We start from the raw sequence: 22,728 nt of genomic DNA on the forward strand, positions 1-22,728 counted from the left end.
TTCTTGGAGAGAAGTGGCTTCTTTGCTGCCCTTCTTGACATCAGGCCGTGGTCCAAAAGTCTTGGCCTCACTGTGCGTGCAAGTGCTCTCACACCAACCTGCTGCCATTCCTGAGCAAGCTCTGCACTGCTGCTGACTCGATTCCGTAGCTGAATCCTCAGGAGGAGACGTCCTGGTGCTTGCTGGACACTCTGGGACATCCTGAAGACTTCTTCACTGCAGTCGAACCTCTCTTCTTGAAGTTCTTGATGATCCGGTAAATGGCTCTTTCAGGTGCAATATTATTTGTAGCAATTTCCTCGCATGTGAGGCCACTTTGATGCAAAGCGTTGATGGCTGCACGTGTTTCTTTGGGGGTAACCATTGCAACAAGAACACAATGATTGGAAGCGCTTCTTCCCTCCTTTTATAGCAATCAGTCTGCTCTTACAATCTAATTAGTATGATAGTGATTTCACCTGACTAGTACTCATTCACACTTTCACGTGTGCTGCTGATATTAGTCAATTAATGTTAGCTCATTTTGTGTCAGGATCAAAAAACAATGAAATTTTAATTTTTTTTTTTTTTTTTTTTTGAAAAGTTCGTATTTTTGGCCAATGAAGCTTTTAGCAATTATTTAAAATGCATCTGATCACTCTACACAATAATCTACCATAACTGTACAGGTAAACATGTCAGCAGTAACAAACCATAAAGTAACCATCACAAAAACAAAAAAAAATTCTAGAGTAGCAAAATGTAAAATTTGTATGGCTGAAATATCTCGTTGCCAAACAACTTTACTTTTAACCTTTGGGTTACAAGGGAAGTTGTGGCCTAATGGTTAGAGAGTCTGACTCATAACCCAAAAGTTGCGGGTTCGAGTCTCGTACCGGCAGGGATTGTAGGTGGGGGGAGTGAATGTACAGTGCTCTCTCCCACCTTCAATACCACGACTGAGGGGCCCTTGAGCAGTCCCTGAGTACATGAATCCTCATATGCGTTTACGTTATGTATGTTTAATCCTCACAAACCTGTTTTTTTCCCCTTATCAGTTCATCCCACCATTTCTAGTCTCTATTTCTAATGGCTGATGTCCAAACGCATCAGCATCCACTGCTGAGGCCTGTGTCCCATTAACCCAAATTCATATCAGATGTTCAGCACGAGCAGGAAACATAAATGTGACACACCCAGATATAAAACTGAAGTTCAGCGAATATCAGTACAGATAGACTAAGCTCCATGTTAGACTACATGCTACTGTATTTATTGTATGTTTATGTAGATTGTCTGATTTGAGTACTGAATGCTTGTATTTTTGCTGCAGCTCTGTGTGAACTCATGCCTGTGTTTGTTGGGTCAGGTGCAGCAGAGAGTGCCATGCAGGAAGGAGAGGAGAGGAAGTGAGGCGATGGGCTGCACCTCAGCCAAGCAGTTGTCATCTGTACCCAGTGATGAAGAGGGCCGGGGTAAGGCCTACAGCAACGGAGATGCCTTCTCCGGTCAGTGTCGCAGCTGTGTGTCCACAGATATTCACGTTTAGATAATGTGATATTAATAGAGAAAATTCCAATTCGGTTCCTGACTTAGAGTTGACTGTATATGGAGTGAATTGGATGCAAAGTTGAATTTAATACAATTCAAAATTGTATTAAATGTAAACATGTAGCTGATGTAGCCTATGTGTTTGTTTTATTTTGCAGTATAACATTACTCATAAACATCTTGTACACACAATATGGAATATTGCAATTAACATTAGTTATTAGTTAATAATACTTGCAATGCCGCTTACAGAATTGTACACACACACACACACACACACACACACACAGATATATATATATATATTTATTTGTATGTATTACATTGATCAAATGTGACCGTAAAGACTTATACATTATGAAAGATTTTTATTTCCAATAAATGCTAAGAATGCAAAGAATCCTGAAAAAAAAATGTTTCCTGAGCAGCAAATCAGCATATTAGAATGATTTCTGAAGGATCATGTGACACTGAAGACTGGAGTAATGATGCTGAACATTTTTGACCGTCTCAAAAATAAAGAAATAAATTATCATTTTAAAATATATTAAAATAGAAAACAAATTGTAATAATATTTCACAATATTACTGTTTTTACTGTAGTGAGCATACAACCTCTTTCAAAAACATTTTCAAAAATTTACCAACTCAAATTTTTAAAGGATACACACACACACACACACACACACATATATATATATATATATACACACACACACACACTACCAGTCAAAAGTTTGGGATCTTTTATGGGATGTTTTTTTAAAGAAGTCTGTTATGCTCGTCAAGGCTGCATTTTTTTATTTGATCAAAAATACAGAAAAAAAACCGTAATCTTGCAAAATTTTATTACAATATAAAATAATGGTTTCTATTTGAATATCCTTTAAAATATAATTTATTTCTGTGATGCAAAGCTGAATTTCCATCAGCCATTACTCCAGTCTAAAGTGTCACATGTTCCTTAAGAAATCATTCTAATATTCTGATTTATTATTAGAATTATCAATGTTGGCAACAGTTGTGCTGCCAAATATTTTTTTGGAAACTGCGATACTTTTTTCAGGATTCTTTGATGAATAAAATGTTAAAAAGAACAGCATTTATTCAAAATATAAATCTTTTCTAACTAAATAAATCTTTGCTAACACTTCTTATCAATTTAACACATCCTTGCTGAATAAAAGTTTTAATTTCTTACAAAAAAAAAAAAAAGAAAGAATAAAAATGTACTGACCCCAAACTTTTGACCGGTAGTGTATATTGTTAGAAAAGTTTTCTATTTTAAATAAATGCTCTTCTTTTTATTCATCAAAGAATCCTGAAAAAAAGTATCACAGGTTCCAAAAAAAATATTAAGCAGCACAACAGTTTCCAGCACTGATAATAAATCAGCATATTAGAATGATTTCTGAAGGATTATGTGACACTGAAGACTGGAGGAATGATGCTGAAAATTCAGCTTTGCATCACAGGAATAAATTAGATTTTAATGTATATCAAAATAGAAAAACATTATTTTACATCGTAATAATATTTCACAATATTACATTTTTTCCTGTATTTTTGATCAAATAAATGCAGCCTTGATGAGCATAAAAAAACACAAAAAATCGTTCTGATCCCAAACTTTTGAACATTAGTGTATATATATATATATGACCAAAAAAGACAGATATAGGGCTAAATGAACTTGAGAAGTGGTATAATTTTTAAGCTCTTGTTGGTGTCGCAGTGGGAATACAGTTTATAACAAATCAGCCTTTACAGTCCTATTAGTATAAGTGGTGATTTAGCAGGTACTTCTATCCAAAGTGAATTACAGTTCAGTTATTAAAAACAGTCCTTCTGGAGTGACCTGGATTTAACTGCCCTTCAACAGTGATGACATGTCATGCCTTGTTCTTCTGAGGTTAAATAAGCAACCTTAAAGTCAGTATAAAATTAGTACATTCCTGGTACTTGATTTTTATGTACTTGATATAATATGTTACTGTACATCATCCATAAATGCAATGTATTTAAAAGAAATTTCTTGGTGAGTATTGGTGGTAATTCAGGGTTATTTTGTTAAATATGTTGTTTAACTCTGAAGTGCAATGGATTAAGAATCCGGTGTCCAGGTGATTTTAAGTGTACTTTACTCTTTCTGTGTAGATGAGTACAAATTGAAAGGAGTTGAGAAGGTGAAGTACATGCATGGAGAAGAGGAGCGCACAAACACACGAAACCAAGAGAACTTGGTAAAGATTGATGCATTAGTATACATGATCCATAGTATTATGTATCTCCAAATAATCATTTTACCATCCTGGAGAACATTCATTTTTCTTCTTTATGTCTTGCAGGAAAAGAGCACATTTTTGCACAAGGGCAGGCATAAAGATGCCACCGGGAGTAGTAATAAGATAAGGTGAGTTTGTGTTTGGTTTCTGGTCTTGAGTAACTAGTATTCAGTAATGGAGAGAAGATGACCAATGATATGGTCACCAAGTCTTGATTGTTCCTCAGTATCCACTCTTCAGAGAGCCAGCAGGAGTTCTTCAGGATGCTGGATGAGAAGATTGAAAAGGTGCGTGAAGTAGCATTACTATTGCTCATAGGATGAGAGGATTTGTCAAGTCCTTAAAGCCCAAAGTATACTTTGGTTTTTACGCTAAGGTATGCATACAGTGTGTGTGATTTAAAATTGTATGCGTGTACTGTATGCATGCAGCCAGATTTTTTAAACCACACGTACTATATACGCTCAGCTTGCATATACGCCGATCTTTTTTTTTTGCACAAATTACTACGGTCCTGGGTCATTGTTTCACAGTCAACAAAGAAATGGAGACGGAAAAGCAACAACAACTACTCAAGACAACACGAGACTGCTGCGTTGATGAGTACTTGTCCCAAGCCCAACGTATACTTTAGCCTTCCCCGTTCTGTGACGGTCTGTGCACTGTCCGAATGCTGTAATTTTCATCATCAGGAGTGTCCGCGGACATCTGTGAGTACAACATTGCAGGCGCGAGGTGAATGTTTAGACCGAAAGAGTCCACTAGGTGGTACTCCACATGTGTCAAACTCATCCATCTGTGCTCATCCATGGTTGGTTATACTTTAAAAGCTGTGCATGAGATAGAGCAGAACATTGAAAATGAAGTATACCCGGGCCTTCAGGGGGTTAACAGGAGTCCTCAAGTCTGAGTTCAGAGACATTTTTGCAGTCACAGTTTTGGGAGAGAAGTAGCACAGACACTGGACAATGATGAAATCTGCTAGTGCGCATGTGTCGACTGCCTGAGTTTGCGCACACTATGCACACTAAATGGAGTATACATTGAAAGGCTGTGTGTTCAGCTGTACATTTGTGTCAAAACCGAAGTATACTTTGGGCTTAAGTGTTTGGTTAAAAACGGAAATATACTTTGAAGTATAGTGAAGTAACATGTGGCCAAGTATGGTGACCCATACTCGGAATTTGTGCTTTGCATTTAACCTATCCAAGTGCACAGTGAACACACACACACCCGGAGCAGTGGGCAGCCATGTGCTGCGGCGCCCGGGGAGCAGTTGGGGGTTCGGTGACTTTCTCAAGGGTCTCACCTCAGTCGTGGTATTCAGAGTGGAAGAGAGCGTTGGTTATTCACTCCCCACTGACCATTCCTGCCGGACCTGAGACTCGAACCCGCAACCTTTGGGTTATAAGTCCGACTCTCTAACGATTAGGCCACGACTACCCCCTTTAAGCTTAAGCATTTGCGTAAAAACTTAAGTTTACTGTGGATTTAAGTGTTTTGTGTAAAAACTAGGGGTGTAACGGTACACAGAAGTCACGGTTCAATGCGTACCTCTTTTTTGGGGTTCAGTACAACAGATTTGTTTTTGTTTTTTTTCATTTATTTTGAACAGACAGTAGTGCTACATACATGTAGGTTTTGATTTGAATTAGATTATATAATTTCAAGCAAAAACAGAATGGTCTGACTTTAGATTTGTGAAATTATGTTACACAAGACATCTGCACAAAACAACTGCAGACGGACTGAATGAAAATGAAAATTTATTCTCTGACAGCAGGTGGCGCCTATGGAACAGCATTTGTATAGAGTTTCCTCGGTTACCTACGCATATAAACACTACTTTAATATGCATTATATGGATGTTAGAGGAAAAGAAAATGCTATCGAAACATTTCTGAAGACGGTCAGTTCCTCTCAGAGATACATTCATATAAACCCCCACATATTTGTCTTCCTATATTTGAAGCATCGCGTACAGTGAGCTTGATCTGCGCGGTACAGTATTTTCTCCTCTTTACAGACTTTATAAAAATTCCACACAAATTACATTTTGGGAAATGATTGCTATGCGGTTTGTGTGCAATTCTGGAATAGAGATCGGCCAAAATAAAACTAAAAACCGGTTCTTATTCCTGTTGTTGCGGTTAGCGTTGCATTACCGTACTCACCCCCTTCTGGATTGATTGCCTTTGACTGACTGTATTCGTCATCTGACTGCATGAACCAAACGGGATAAATACATGTACCGTTACAACCCTTGTAAAAACTGAAATATACTTTATGCTTAAGCATTCGCACAAAAACCAAAGTATACTTTGGGCTTAGGTGTTTGCATCAAAATAGAAGTACACTTTCAGCTTAACCACGAGTAATACACAGTTCATCACACACTGTTTGTGCTTTTCCAATCCATTTTAATTATGATTTTTTTCCTGGTAGACAAAGGGACCAGAATATCATAAATATTTTGAGGTGGGCTCTTTTGAATTGGCCCCAACAGCCTCCCAGAACACCCTAGCAACCACATAGTGATGTGCTAAAAACACTCAGAACAGAACACCTTATGGTGGCAAGTAGGGCTGCACAATTCTGACAAAAATCATTATTGTTGATTATTCCCTTGAAATTGTAATTGCGGTGACTAATTACGATTATCGTAATTATCATCCTGAATGATGGTTTGAATAGCGTTATACCATTGTTTAAAGCAACTGCGTGCCATATTTTTCTATGAAAATGAACACGCTAAAAACACTGCTTTCCTATAGAATCAAGCCTCAAATGTCAACTATACATTGATTTGGTTTCTTCTTTAAATAATAAAAAATGGAAGAATATGCATGGAATTATAATATTATATACTATACCTGTCTATTTTAATTTCGAGGTGCCTTTTCTTTATACAACTTTTATATTTACAGGGACGGGACTACTGCTCAGAGAATGAGGATATGACATAGCATGCTGAGACGTTTGACTCGCGCCAACATTGAGTCATTCCTGTCCCAAAGTTCCCCCATGCCTCCTTACCCAACAAGTATTAATCTTCAAGAGCGTGGGATCAAGTGACATTCAGCCCAGTTATCCACTCTGTTTACAATCTACACACTCTCCCAAATGTCTTACAGGTCCGTTTTTGAAACTCTTGAGGACCAGTATTTAAATGGTAGGGGGGGGCATGGAAATCCCATGGTTAAGGAGACTGGGATTTGGCCCAAGTTTTGAATGGGAAAGCCATTTTCAGACTGTTCCTCAATCCCTTGCCTTACACTACCCATAAGCCTTCTCCTACACATAGACTACATACAGTGGAGAGAGCCATGTGGAGAATCCTGGAATTCGCCCTTCCTTTGACATGGACACTACACGTGGTAGACCAGCGGTGGAGATGATATCTCCTTAGGAGGACTTGCTTACCGAGAGACTTAACGTGATTTTGTCCAGGTCATGCTGTTGAGACACAGGAAGTGAAAGCGTTTGGACACAAACACAAGGCCATTTTTAGCATTCCAATTGTTTTTTTTAACGACGTGAGCAAGTATTTTTCACCCACAGTGTATTATGTATGTCTTTTTGACCTTTTTCTTTGAGTTATGTTACAATGCTCAGGACAGCAGTGCTGTATGTATCATCACTAGATTTGTTTGTTAGATAAGGGCAGTGCAGTTCCTTCAGGGCTGGACTTGAGGACGTGTTGGACAGTTGAGATAGATCACAGCATCTAGCCGTGTTTAGAGACGCCAGTTACAGTATCTTAAGATCATGTAGTTTTCAGATAACTCATTTTATTCTATATTCTACAGGTGGATATCATACGTTTGCTTGACATTTATAGTCACTATTCTTGAGTTGAAAACCAGTACAAGTTTCAAAACCAGCCTTCCGAAAGTTTTACATAGATACGTTTTTATTACCAGGAAGTGCTTCTTCCTTTTACAGTGTGACAGTAATTTGCCATAGCCTTAAGCAAACAGTGTTTTCTTTTCTGAAATGAGAGACAACAGTAAGCCATTAATTTCACACTAAAGTGAACAGTGTCCCACATGTATGCTTAAGTTCTCTATGTACACAGATGGGCCAAACAATATTGCCAAAAATGCAAGTGCGATGCTGAGTGAAAGAATAAATAAATACACAATGATCAACTAACCAAGGAAAAGCAAAGGCATCTGGTTTATTGATGTTTTTTCCAGCTCTGTTCTGTCTGACTGAAAAACTAAAGTAATACAGGTTTGGAACAACATGAGGGTGAGTAAATAATGAGAATTTGAATTCTGGGTGAACTATCCCTTTAAGATGGATTATAAACACAATACAAATACCAATGTATTTTTCAGCTTTCTCTGTGAACGTGCAATTTTACACATCTGACATTTCAAGTATTTGAGTAAAGAAGAGCACCTCAGTGGTGTTGTGTTTGTGTAATGCTCTGTATAACAGACAAAAGCAGCATGGATCCACTCATACACACAAATACGGTCCATGTCTAAGCTGATCTTATAAATTCAGTCTCTCTCATCTTCAAAGATAATATGAGTTCATAAATGCATTCGAACTGGACGCACTGCCCAATCCTCACATCTGGAGAGCTAAGAATCACAGTCTGGCTGTATCATCTGGGTGTTTCTCTCACGTCTGTAACCTCCGTTTGCGATGCTGTCGGCGGCCTTGGTCTTGGATGTCCACTGGAGGGTCGGGGGTCAGGAAGCCTTCACACAGTCTCTGGTACACAAGACTTGAGTCAGAAGCCACTGCACACAAGAGCATCGGGGCACCTCTGTCCAATATACTTCGCAACCTGTGAGAGATACAGTAAATCACAGCATCATGTGTTAAAGCATAATGACATTAAGGCTTATAAAGCAGGTATGAGACCTTGTTTAAGTCTCGGTGAAGTGTACTACTGAAGGTCCGGGCCCTTGCCAGATACCATTTTGTGGTCAAACACTTCCGTCTATCATGTGTTTACATAGAAAAACAATGGAAAAGTAGCACAATGTAATTGAAAAAGCATTCTGTGTGAACAGCCCCATTGGGAAACCTGTTTTGGAAACAGTTCTTCTTTCATTAAGTAGTATTATCAAGTTTTTGGACACTACCAGGTTGTTATTGTGCTCCCTATATTTCAGTCTGTGTGGAAAGCACTACAGTATCTCAATGGGCCGACATTGATTGTCTTTGATTTTAGGACAAATCTTCCATATTCTCCGTCATGAATCTATCTGTCTGTCTCTTTTAAGCAGTCAAAAACACAATTATCCATTCAAATTCTTTATTCATCTTACAAAAGAATTACCAGCTTTACAATAACAATAACATAAGTATTGTATGTCTGCTGCTTAAAAAAATATACTACATACATTGTCGTAGATTTAACGGTCCACATATACTGTATGCCAGAACACATTCATATCAGTAAGACAGTCTGAGCTTTTCAATTTGAAACAGTGAATTTGTCCACACACATTTGTGACCCTCGACCACAAAACCAGTCTTAAGTCGCTGGGGTATATTTTTAGCAATAGCCACAAAAAAAACATTGTATGGGTCAAAATTATCGATTTTTCTTTTATGCGAAAAATCATTAGGATATTAAGTAAAATTCATGTTGATCACATGAAGATATTTTGTCAATTTCTACTGTAAATATCTAAAAACTTAATTTTTGATTAGTAATATGCATTGCTAAGAACTTCATTTGGACAACTTTAAAGGTGATTTTCTCAATATTTAGATTTTTTTGCACCCTCAGATTCCAGATTTTCAAATAGTATCTCGGCCAAATATTGTCCTATCCTAATAAACCATACATCAATGGAAAGCTTATTTATTCAGCTTTCAGATGATTTAAAAAACAATTGACCCTTATGACTGGTTTTGTGGTCCAGGGTCACATTTTATTTTTATAATTAATCTCCATTTCCAAAAGCTATAACAGACGAGCTTCCCTGGCATTTGGTTTCTGCCCATATTTTAAAAGTCAAAAGACTTTATTTTTCCTGCATTTTTCCTCTAGTCTGGAATGTAATAACTCTGAGGAAAATGTAAAAATATGCGTAATGTGTCAGAAAAGGATCATTAAAGGCTGAGATATATTCAAATGACTGCAAACTACCTGCTCATATATAAACAACCTAATACACTCTTAAAAATAAAGGTGCTTCAAAAGGTTCTTCAAGCGATGCCATAGAAGAACCCTTTTTGGTTCCACAAAGAACCATTCAGTCAAAGTTTCTTTAAAGAACCATCTCTTTCTTACCTTTTTATAATCTGAAGAACCTTCTTTCGCCACAAAGAAGCTTTTGTGAAACAGAAAGGTTCTTCAGATGTTAAAGGTTCTTTATGGAACCATTTAGACAAAAAGGTTCTTCTATGGCATCGTGAAGCACCTTTATTTTTAAGAGTGTACACCATAGAAACGGTTCATTCAAAACCTATCCAAAATACAGTAAAAAAAACAGTAATGTTGTAAAATTTACAATTAAAATTAAAATATTGTAAAAATGACAATTTAATACTATTTTCTATTTTAATATACTGCAAAATGTATTTATTCCTGTGATTTCAGAGCTGTATTTTCAGCATCATTCCTCCAGTCTTCAGTGTCACCTGATGTTCAGAAATCATTCTAATTTGCTGATTTGCTGCTCAAGAAACATTTCTGATTATTATAGTCAATGTTGAAAACAGTTGTGCTGCTTAATATTTTTGTGGAAACCATGCTACATTTCTTTCAGGATTCTTTGATGAATAGAACAGCATTTATTTGAAATAGAAATCTTTTGTAAATTATAAATGACTTTACTGTTACTTTTGAATAAATCGAACCAAGAATCGAATCAAATCGAGAGCTTGCGAATCAAAATCGAATCGAATCGGGACATCTGAATCGATACCCAGCCCTAGTATTAAATATGATATATTTGATGTATCTTATTTGATACATCAGAATTTTATGAATTTTTATGTATCAATATATCAAACATTCTTTTCTCTTTTTAGGTTCATTAAACTGTGCCATTAAAAAAAAAAAATTCTGACTTATTTCATATGTCAGGTTTTACAGGGTTCAAAGTATAAAGTGTGACTTCTTTCTTGTTATTATATGAATCCCAGCTCATTGATGAAAGGAAATAAATATCAATATAGACTACAATAAATGCCACGATGCAATAGTAATAGAGTCTTGCCTTTTTAGGAAATGATTCCTAGCAGAAGTATAATAGTATTCACTCGCATTGTAAGTTTATGTGGAAAATGAGCTTGTTGATCACATTATTGCTTGTTGACGTCATGGTGCTCAAGACTCATTCAAACACTGATTCAAGCCCAACCTCTTCCACTGCCTGCTGAGATTCTGTCAGTCTGGACCGGTCCAAGTGTCGCTGTGGTTTTCCATCCTGACTCCCACACTGAGGCTCTCTGTGTCCCCCTTGTTGCGTGTTGGCCCCAGTCACGCTCACATCTGCCAAATGGACCCTGTGAACTCCCGAACCCTAGGAAAAGCATCACATACTCCCCTTTATATCGCTCTGACATGACAAACAAATACATTTCTTCCTTTAGTTCTCGCTCTCTCTTCCAATAAGCCTATTTTCAGGCGCTGCGTAATATCATTGCGCCTGCTGCACACATGGAACGGCAGCAAAGTTCCTTGATTATTATTTGATTATTACGGTATTAGTACAAGATGTAACTACAGAAGAGTCAAGTTTTAAATAGGAAAAATATAAAAACTCTTTGGTCATTTTTGAGCGAGATGCTAACGGTCTAATCAGATTCAATGATCTATGCTAAGCTACAGCTAAAAGTGCTACAACCAGACCCGGAGATCGGCTGAATGGATTCGAAAACGGTAAAACTCAACTGTTTAACTCTAGGGGAGTTGGAAAATGAGCCTATTTTCAAAAATAGTGGAGTGTTCCTTTAATAAAGAGGTAATACCATCTTTAGGTAAACTCTGGATCACTTTAAGAGCCGCTTCAAACCTCCTCTGAATAGATTTGGGATCTTCCATTGCCCTTCCTGTCCAGGGTTGGGAAGGTTATTCTGGAAATGTAATAGGTTACTGACTACAAGTTACCCTGTTTAAAATATAAGTAGTGTAACTATTTCAATTACTTTATTAAAGTAATGTAACTGATTACATTTCATTCCTTTTTGATTACTTTTCTAAATTTCTAAGGAATGTTTTCAACTGTCAATGGTTTTTAAACTTTTACACCAGGCAGGGTTAACCTTACAGTAGTTTTACTTTTACAGAAGATTTACTTTTAAAGCACAGCCACCACAAAATCAGAGTTTAGCACCTCTTTTTACTTTGCGATCATTCTAAGGTTAAATACAGATTTAAATTGCTGGTTTCAATGAAAGAGGGGGAGAAGAGCAATGCAGAGGGATGTAAGATGGCAGAGCTACAAATGTTGTTAGAGGAAGAAATCCCGGCTGGAAAAAGAGCCCTTGTGGAGAGCTACCAAAACCTTTCAAGGGTCGCGGAATATTGCGAGAACAATTATGTCCAGGTATGGATCGAAGAAATTACCTTCTCCTTTCATGTATTATCTGAATCAGTGTGGATGTGATTGAAATGCGAGCACTGCATATGTAGCGCTACAGAGGATCCTCGTTAAAACGCTTACGAGGGCGCATCGAGTCACGATACGCGCTGCATCTTCATTTAATATGAATGCTGAGGGTTTGGATGTGGATGATATTTGCGTTGTTGAAGGCTAATGCACGAATTCACTTTCAGAGGGTGTGTCAGAGACGTGCGGCTTTCGCTACAATGGGTGGAGACAAATCTTTAAAAAAATAAAGATATACAAGGCTTAATGGTAAAAAAAACGCCCCAAAGATTGTTAGAAACCAATCTAGTTTTACGCTATCTAATAGCATATTGCAGGTCAAGCAGCGTCAATGTATCGACTGCAAATGTGTTCGAAGCCAATACGTCATTTTTCGAACTGAAACGTCATGCTCTGAATGTTCCAATGTTTTCTTTATCCGCGGGATTCTGCTGTTTGATGAAAGCCCAGGTATTCCATATTCATTTCAACCTCTAAACGCTATTGAATTTCATCCACGTTTTGGCAACGCTATATTAAATGCCGGTGGAACGTGCAGTGAATATCATTTATGCGCGCGCGCGCGCGTGCGTGCGTGTGTGTGTGTAGCAAATGTGTATTGCCTGTGAGGTAGAATGGCGAGACGCCTAGACGCGAAATGTCGGTGTTGGTGTGAATTAGTTATTGCTGACACACCTGTGTGTTAATGTGTCTGTCTCTCACTCAAGCCTTTTCACTCACACACCTACTATAAAAGCACAGACCTGTGAGAGAGCCTGTTGAGAAGCATTGCTTCAGATGTCCAAAAGTTGTAGTACAGGTGCATCTCAATAAATTAGAATGTCGTGGAAAAGTTCATTTATTTCAGTAATTCAACTCAAATTGTGAAACGTGTATTAAATAAATTCAGTGCACACAGACTGAAGTAGTTTAAGTATTTGGTTCTTTTAATTGTGATGATTTTGGCTCACATTTAACAAAAACCCACCAATTCACAATCTCAACAAATTAGAATATGGTGACATGCCAATCAGCTAATCAACTCAAAACACCGGCAAAGGTTTCCTGAGCCTTCAAAATGATCTCTCAGTTTGGTTCACTAGGCTACACAATCATGGGGAAGACTGCTGATCTGACAGTTGTCCAGAAGACAATCATTGACACCCTTCACAAGGAGGGTAAGCCACAAACATTCATTGCCAAAGAAGCTGGCTGTTCACAGAGTGCTGTATCCAAGCATGTTAACAGAAAGTTGAGTGGAAGGAAAAAGTGTGGAAGAAAAAGATGCACAACCAACCGAGAGAACCGCAGCCTTATGAGGATTGTCAAGCAAAATCAATTCAAGAATTTGAGTGAACTTCACAAGGAATGGACTGAGGCTGGGGTCAAGGCATCAAGAGCCACAACACACAGACGTGTCAAGGAATTTGGCTACAGTTGTCGTATTCCTCTTGTTAAGCCACTCCTGAACCACAGACAACATCAGAGGCGTCTTACCTGGAATTGGTGGGTTTTTGTTAAATGTGAGCCAAAAGCATCACAATTAAAAGAACCAAAGACTTAAACAGCTTCAGAGTTTCACAATTTGAGTTGAATTACTGAAATAAACGAACTTTTCCACAGATGTGTCAAGGAATTTGGCTACAGTTGTATTCCTCTTGTTAAGCCACTCCTGAACCACAGTCAACGTCAGAGGCGTCTTACCTGGGCTAAGGAGAAGAAGAACTGGACTGTTGCCCAGTGGTCCAAAGTCCTCTTTTCAGGTGAGAGCAAGTTTTGTATTTCATTTGAAACCAAGGTCCTAGAGTCTGGAGGAAGGGTGGAGAAGCTCATAGCCCAAGTTGCTTGAAGTCCAGTGTTAAGTTTCCACAGTCTGTGATGATTTGGGGTGCAATGTCATCTGCTGGTGTTGGTCCATTGTGTTTTTTGAAAAGCAACGTCACTGCACCCGTTTACCAAGAAATTTTGGAGCACTTCATGCTTCCTTCTGCTGACCAGCTTTTTGAAGATGCTGATTTCATTTTCCAGCAGGATTTGGCACCTGCCCACACTGCCAAAAGCACCAAAAGTTGGTTAAATGACCATGGTGTTGGTGTGCTTGACTGGCCAGCAAACTCACCAGACCTGAACCCCATAGAGAATCATAATAAATGGGTATTGTGTTTTATTAGGGCATTCTGCAGTGATAATAAGTGGAATAAGAATGAAATAATCATTCCCTTGAATGATTTAATCACAGGTTCAAATGTATGTAGTATTTGTTTAACCCTCAGTACTCTACATATGGACTAAGAGCATGTAGTTATATGATACACAAGTTATTTAGACACAGCTTTACCTGATAGTAGGTCTGAACATAACGGAATCACTTTGAAATTCGTCTTGGTGAAATTTATGATCGGTGGGATGTTCTTTACACAGTACCATTTGATTTGATTTTCATCTCATAGCCTAGTTTTTGTTCATCTGTCACTACCCATAAAGCCAGCGGTCCTCAGACCATAACTCAATACTTCATAAACAGGTGCATCTCAATAAATTAGAATGTCGAATTGGTGGGTTTTTGTTAAATGTGAGCCAAAATCATCACAATTAAAAGAACCAAAGACTTAAACTACTTCAGTCTGTGTCCATTGAATTTATTTAATACACGAGTTTCACAATTTGAGTTGAATTACTGAAATAAATGAACTTTTCCACGACATTCAAATGTATTGAGATGCACCTGTAGATTCAAATTTATTGAACTTAAGCAATATAAATGTGCGAGGAAGAGGTTTGTTTAAAAAAAAAAGTATTTTCACAGCTCTGGCCCTAGTTTTTGTCCAAATTAAAAATGTGGCATTGTTTTGGGTTTATTGGGAAATATAAAGCAATATGTTTTGCTGATAAAATGTAATAAATGAAAGTGAAATTGGACATTTCATCACGAAATACGATATTTGCTGATACCTTAGACCATGATGCAATATGATTATGATTTGATTTGATTCAGAGGCCTTCAAATAATATATTATACTAAAATAAAATAAGATAACAATTTAATTGAATTCTCTGACAATTGCAAATTCTATATATCAGTTGGGACATGCATAACAAAAAATACACGTTAGTTTTCTAAATAAATTAATGAATTAATTAAAAACACATGAGATCATCAGTCATCTGTTGACAGCTCATTATTGGCTTATGTAACGAAAGCATGTGACCACAAATATCTTGAACGTACAACATGAGAAAGACATTCTCAGATATTCACAGAGGACTCGTGAGAGGACTAAATGATCGCAAGATGTCTCTCTTGAGGTTTTGGTGGGTGTATCGTTCTGGAGAAGAGGTCCAAAGCAGGGATCTATGGCACTAGACAGAAGTTAGTCATATCAATGACTTGCACCATGCACTTTGAATCAGTTTTAAAACCCTTTGTGAATGAATTCCAGAATGTGTCATGTAGAATGAATCATGATTTAGTAATGTGTTCATTTGGGCATGACAAAGAATATGTACACCACCTTCAAAATGTAGGGGTCAAAATTATTATTATTTGAATGGAATTGATACTTTTATTCCAGAAGGGTGCATTAAATTGATCAGAAATTACGTTTAAGATTTAATCTGTTCCTTTGAACTTATTTCTGAATAATAAGAAATGTTTCTTGTACACCAGATTTTAAAAAAAGAAAGAAATTACTACTTTTATTCTGTAAGGATTCTTTAAATTAATCAAAAGTGACAGCAGAGGCATTTATACGGTTAAAAAATATTTCCTTTTCAAACAGATGCTGTTCTTTTGAACTTTATTTTCAATCTTGAATGTTGTCACAAAAATATTAATCAGTACAACGGTTTTCATAATTCATAATAATTAGAAATGTTTCTTGAGCAGCAAATCAGCATATTAGAATGATTTCTGAAGGATCATGCGACACTGAAGACTGGAGTAATAATGCTGAAAATCCAGCAGGAATAAATTACAAAAAGTATTTTTAAAAATGTTTAAAATGTCAAATCAAATTTAAAACGTATCAAATAAATTAAATTATACTAGTTTTTCAAAATAGTGCTGTTTTTACTATTCAAGTAAATGCAGTCTTGGTGAGCATAAAATATAGCCTACATTTACAAACCCCAAACATTTAAATATTGGTGTACATCTATAAATGTTAATATAGGAATCATAGTCAAGACTTATGACATTTTGGACATAATAAGTGAAAACCCAGTGGTACCTGATAAATAATCATGTTATTAATTATTAAAACGCATTGGTTTTTGCTGTCTAAATCATAAGTCATTCATTGTTTTAGAGCTTTTGGGTAGCAGTCTAGTAGGATACTGTGGAATACACAGCCAGGAAAGTTCTTCTATGGCATCGTGAAGCACCTTTATTTTTAAGAGTGTAGTTTGGCTTTCACAACGAAGCACACAGCGTCTTCGCGACATGGTGGCGGCGGCAACAACAATACTACAGTGAGAATAAAAGTTACGCCTTTCTTTGCGTGAACATTTGGGCGGAGTTATGCAAATCTTCCCACATCGTGACGTAGATATGTGGGGACGTGTTAGAACGAGCAGTTTTAGGTAGACGTGGCTGACTCTTAACTTTTATAAAGAATATCTCTTTGGATTTGAGACTTTAGTCTTTGCAACTTTACAGATCTTCTTTATGCACCAAGAGCTTGTAATACTCCAAAGAGGAAGGAAAACTTGAAATCGCATCATATGACCCCTTTAATGTTTGTTCATGTCTGTCATGCTAAGCTAAATAGTAAGTTATTGATGAAACAGGAAATTGTTTGAAATGCTAAAAGTTTAGAATTTGAACAACAATAGGATATGGATCCTCACTGAAATTATGTCTCAATCACACCCTTGTCTGAAAACTGTTTAACCAAAGTTTTTTATTGTTATTGTTGCCTGTTGGTTTCATCAGATCATTTGTCAGAATAGTTTACAGAATTTCTTGCTTTATTACTATGAAATACTCCTTCTTGGTCATTCACAGCATCAATGTTTTTGTATAATGACTGCTAAATTGTATATTTGACCACATGTCTCATATCACACTGCAGCCACTTTCTTCTCCCAATAAAATGTATTCAAATCATTATATTACTGGGGTCCTGATCACTTTTTTAATTAGTAGATGTGTTTATTTAAAGCAATTTACAGCAATATTACCGTTCAAAAGTTTGGGGTTGGTAAGATTTTTTTTATGTTTTTGAAAAAAGCTCTAATGCTCACCAAGGTTGCATTTATTTGCTAAAAAAATATATAGTATACAAAAAATGTAAAATATTGCAAAAATAACTTTTCTATTTTGATGTTTGTAAATATTTTTAAAGGATCTTATCCTTATATTAATTCCTGTGATCAAAGCTGAATTTTAATCATCATTACTCTAGTCGTCGGTGTCACATGATCCTTCAGAAATCATTCTAATATGCTGATTCCTTCGGCACGCATGCTGACCCTATACAGTCTATGATTCTGACAAATAATGCTGACTCACAGCCAGTACGTTTTCATATTTAAAAAATTTGCCACTGACGATTCAAACGTGAGTTTTGGGCAGTGTAGAGTAGCGCTTGTTGTTTGTCATTTCTCCGATCACAAATGCAGACATGGTTTTATGTTTACCCAGCGCGATGCAACGCGTAAAAAGACAGTAAGTCATTATAATCAGAAATTATGTCCCCACTGGATGCAACGAATGCCTCGTTTATAATGAGTTTTATTGGTTTTGTCTCGTCGCGCCGGAACACGGCATCACAGTATGGTAAGGGGCGTAACATTTCTGTCACACTTTTGTGCTGTGATTGGCCAGCTATCCAGTGTGTATAAAATGTATTCAAATCATTATATTACTGGGGTCCTGATCACTTTTTTAATTAGTAGATGTGTTTATTTAAAGCAATTTACAGCAATATTACCGTTCAAAAGTTTGGGGTTGGTAAGATTTTTTTTATGTTTTTGAAAAAAGCTCTAATGCTCACCAAGGTTGCATTTATTTGCTAAAAAAATATATAGTATACAAAAAATGTAAAATATTGCAAAAATAACTTTTCTATTTTGATGTTTGTAAATATTTTTAAAGGATCTTATCCTTATATTAATTCCTGTGATCAAAGCTGAATTTTAATCATCATTACTCTAGTCGTCGGTGTCACATGATCCTTCAGAAATCATTCTAATATGCTGATTTGCTCAAAAACATGTTTTATTGTTATCAATGTTCTGCTAGCAGTTGTACTAAATATTTTTGTGGACACCACGGTACACTTTTTTCACGATGATTCGATGAATAGAAAGTTCAAAAGAACAGCATTTATTTGAAATGAAAATCTTTTGTAATTGTATGTGTCTTTATTGTCACACAAAATGCATCCTTGCTGAATAAAAGTATTAATTTCTTTTAGAAAATCATACTGACCCCATAATTTTTGATCAGTAGTACACTTATAATAGACAATCCTGGAAGAACCTGCATCTAGTGTGTTACTTGCCCATCACTTCCCATTGTCGCTCTGAGGATCACTGACCTTTCATTGAGCAGCCAATGACTTTTTCCACGTGACGATCTGATCAGATGTAATATTTCCTCTAGAGTCCATTAGAAATTCCAAGATGCTTTTACATCATCATTCACAAAGGCACAACAGCTTTTAGCTTGGAAAATCATTTATTGTGGATGACTGGGTTGAAACTATATTTCACAAGCAATGACATGAGGGGGGAGTACATAATGACAGAATTAAAATTTTTGTGCAAACTATGTCTTTAAAACTTGTGGGATCTTTTTTTTTTAAATCTCTGCTTAGGCACAAGACAAGAGGAAAGCCCTCGAGGAGACCAAAGCCTACACTACCCAGTCCCTGGCGAGCGTGGCCTATCAGATCAATGCCTTAGCCAACAATGTGCTGCAGCTGTTGGATATTCAGGCTTCACAGCTGCGCAGGATGGAGTCCTCCATCAACCATATCTCTCAGGTCAGCCATGGGTACCACAACGCCAACGAAAAACAACCAGGTGTTCCTTACCCAGCATGCTTTGAAAAAAAAAAAGTACTTTTATCTCAGTGAAAAATGTAGCATCAGGGTTTAAGCTGAATTTTTTTATTGTAAATCCAGAACTTTAACCAATGTTTAATCTTAAAACAAAGAGACAAAAATATGACCTATAATGTTTTTTTTTACCAATACACAGGATTGAACATGATTCTCCAATTTTGCACACTGCTTACCACAAATATGCAAAGTTAAAAACTATTATATAATTCAGTTGGCATTCATTTGTGTGTTCATTCATTCAGTTGTTGGAAATAAAATAAACAGAAAATATTCGTGACTAGTAAATTTTATGTGTAAACCTTCTGACAGATCCCTGTTTAAATTTCTTAGAGGTAGGCAATATGAACAAAATCCTTTCCACGATATTAGTAATTTTTCAAAATCTTTACAATGATACAACTAATTTTTAACCACAATAAGGAAAGCCATCTTGTTATTGTAATTCTGCCTATAATCAGAGCTGCTACTAATTGAAATTAAAGCCATGCCCTATATTTTTCAACATTGTCGCTTAAATGACTTCTGATTAAATTTGGAAAATGTTAAACTCAAAACAGACTTTTTGCGAAGCAACTAGTTTTCACTTAAGACAACCATTTGTGACCCTGGACCACAAAACCCGTCATAAGGGTAAATGTTTTGAAATTGAGATGTATACATCATCTGAAAGCCGAATAAATAAGCTTTCCGTTGATGTATGATTTGTTAGGACAATATTGGGCTGAGATACAACTATTTGAAAATCTGGAATCTGAGGGTGCAAAAAAATTCAAATACAGAGAAAATCACCTTTAAAGTTGTCCAAATGAAGTTCTTAGCGATGCATATTACTGATCAAAAATTAAGTTTTGATATATTTACAGTAGGAAATTTACAAAATATCTTCATGGAACATGATCTTTACTTAATATCCTAATGATTTTTGGCATAAAAGAAAAATCGATATGTGCAAACTATGTCTTTAAAACTTGTGGGATCTTTTTTTTTTAAATCTCTGCTTAGGCACAAGACAAGAGGAAAGCCCTCGAGGAGACCAAAGCCTACACTACCCAGTCCCTGGCGAGCGTGGCCTATCAGATCAATGCCTTAGCCAACAATGTGCTGCAGCTGTTGGATATTCAGGCTTCACAGCTGCGCAGGATGGAGTCCTCCATCAACCATATCTCTCAGGTCAGCCATGGGTACCACAACGCCAACGAAAAACAACCAGGTGTTCCTTACCCAGCATGCTTTGAAAAAAAAAAGTACTTTTATCTCAGTGAAAAATGTAGCATCAGGGTTTAAGCTGAATTTTTTTTTATTGTAAATCCAGAACTTTAACCAATGTTTAATCTTAAAACAAAGAGACAAAAATATGACCTATAATGTTTTTTTTTACCAATACACAGGATTGAACATGATTCTCCAATTTTGCACACTGCTTACCACAAATATGCAAAGTTAAAAACTATTATATAATTCAGTTGGCATTCATTTGTGTGTTCATTCATTCAGTTGTTGGAAATAAAATAAACAGAAAATATTCGTGACTAGTAAATTTTATGTGTAAACCTTCTGACAGATCCCTGTTTAAATTTCTTAGAGGTAGGCAATATGAACAAAATCCTTTCCACGATATTAGTAATTTTTCAAAATCTTTACAATGATACAACTAATTTTTAACCACAATAAGGAAAGCCATCTTGTTATTGTAATTCTGCCTATAATCAGAGCTGCTACTAATTGAAATTAAAGCCATGCCCTATATTTTTCAACATTGTCGCTTAAATGACTTCTGATTAAATTTGGAAAATGTTAAACTCAAAACAGACTTTTTGAAAAAAAGTACTTTTATCTCAGTGAAAAATGTAGCATCAGGGTTTAAGCTGAATTTTTTTATTGTAAATCCAGAACTTTAACCAATGTTTAATCTTAAAACAAAGAGACAAAAATATGACCTATAATGTTTTTTTTTACCAATACACAGGATTGAACATGATTCTCCAATTTTGCACACTGCTTACCACAAATATGCAAAGTTAAAAACTATTATATAATTCAGTTGGCATTCATTTGTGTGTTCATTCATTCAGTTGTTGGAAATAAAATAAACAGAAAATATTCGTGACTAGTAAATTTTATGTGTAAACCTTCTGACAGATCCCTGTTTAAATTTCTTAGAGGTAGGCAATATGAACAAAATCCTTTCCACGATATTAGTAATTTTTCAAAATCTTTACAATGATACAACTAATTTTTAACCACAATAAGGAAAGCCATCTTGTTATTGTAATTCTGCCTATAATCAGAGCTGCTACTAATTGAAATTAAAGCCATGCCCTATATTTTTCAACATTGTCACTTAAATGACTTCTGATTAAATTTGGAAAATGTTAAACTCAAAACAGACTTTTTGCGAAGCAACTAGTTTTCACTTAAGACAACCATTTGTGACCCTGGACCACAAAACCCGTCATAAGGGTAAATGTTTTGAAATTGAGATGTATACATCATCTGAAAGCCGAATAAATAAGCTTTCCGTTGATGTATGATTTGTTAGGACAATATTGGGCTGAGATACAACTATTTGAAAATCTGGAATCTGAGGGTGCCAAAAAGTTCAAATACAGAGAAAATCACCTTTAAAGTTGTCCAAATGAAGTTCTTAGCGATGCATATTACTGATCAAAAATTAAGTTTTGATATATTTACAGTAGGAAATTTACAAAATATCTTCATGGAACATGATCTTTACTTAATATCCTAATGATTTTTGGCATAAAAGAAAAATCGATAATTTTGACCTATACAATGTTTTTTTTTTGGCTATTGCTAAAAATATACCCCAGGGACTTAAAGTCCCCATGAAGTTTTTTGGGTGTTAGTATCAATATGTTAGTCTTAAGGTTATCTAGAAGGCAGTGTACGCCAAAACCGTGACAAAATTCGCATTTAGAAGATATAAGCATTCAAAGCTTGCAGTTCGTCACTTCCGCCAAAACGTCACAACGATTTTTTTTTGATGTCACATCGTACTTCAGCTTCTCATCAAACTTTGTCCAATCAAATGCTCTCTAGAATCCGAAGCGCCCGCCCCCTACACTATAAAAATAGACGCTGAAGCCGCGGTTGAAATCGGTCACTTGTCCACAGAATTAGTATTTTCTGTACAGTGAATGGCACGTAGTGCACTATATAGGGGACAGGGAACGATTCAAACAGTGTAAATATGCTTTCCATTGAGGAAAAAAAGAAGTCTGGTTTCGCGCTGTGTCACGCTAACCACCGCACCAC

General features: G+C 36.3%; 2 protein-coding genes across 7 annotated transcripts in view; both read left to right on the plus strand.

Annotated features, from left to right (window-relative positions):
• Nucleotides 1–7,974, plus strand: part of LOC107559369 (uncharacterized protein C1orf21 homolog) — a 19,383-nt gene extending 11,409 nt beyond the window's left edge. For 2 of the 3 annotated variants that reach the window (XM_016243156.1, XM_016243158.1), the window contains exons 2-6: nt 1,349–1,487; nt 3,688–3,773; nt 3,879–3,943; nt 4,042–4,102; nt 6,743–7,974. In XM_016243156.1, the coding sequence (XP_016098642.1) occupies nt 1,397–1,487; nt 3,688–3,773; nt 3,879–3,943; nt 4,042–4,102; nt 6,743–6,781 (342 nt within the window). In that variant the 5' untranslated portion in view covers nt 1,349–1,396 and the 3' untranslated portion in view covers nt 6,782–7,974. The remainder of the gene's footprint in view (nt 1–1,348; nt 1,488–3,687; nt 3,774–3,878; nt 3,944–4,041; nt 4,103–6,742) is intronic. The other variant, XM_016243159.1, reaches the window with a different exon arrangement.
• Nucleotides 7,975–12,181: 4,207 nt separating this feature from the next.
• The window catches only part of LOC107559371 (abl interactor 1-like), a 22,080-nt gene continuing 11,533 nt past the window's right edge, over nt 12,182–22,728 (plus strand). For 3 of the 4 annotated variants that reach the window (XM_016243160.1, XM_016243162.1, XM_016243161.1), the window contains exons 1-2: nt 12,182–12,343; nt 19,207–19,374. In XM_016243160.1, the coding sequence (XP_016098646.1) occupies nt 12,188–12,343; nt 19,207–19,374 (324 nt within the window). In that variant the 5' untranslated portion in view covers nt 12,182–12,187. Of the gene's footprint in view, nt 12,344–19,206; nt 19,375–20,461; nt 20,626–22,728 lie in introns of those variants that run through there. The other variant, XM_016243163.1, reaches the window with a different exon arrangement.

The sequence above is a fragment of the Sinocyclocheilus grahami genome, unplaced genomic scaffold (genome assembly GCF_001515645.1).
Source record: "Sinocyclocheilus grahami isolate Dianchi unplaced genomic scaffold, SAMN03320097.WGS_v1.1 scaffold682.1, whole genome shotgun sequence".
In the NCBI taxonomy this organism is placed as follows: Eukaryota; Metazoa; Chordata; class Actinopteri; order Cypriniformes; family Cyprinidae; genus Sinocyclocheilus; species Sinocyclocheilus grahami.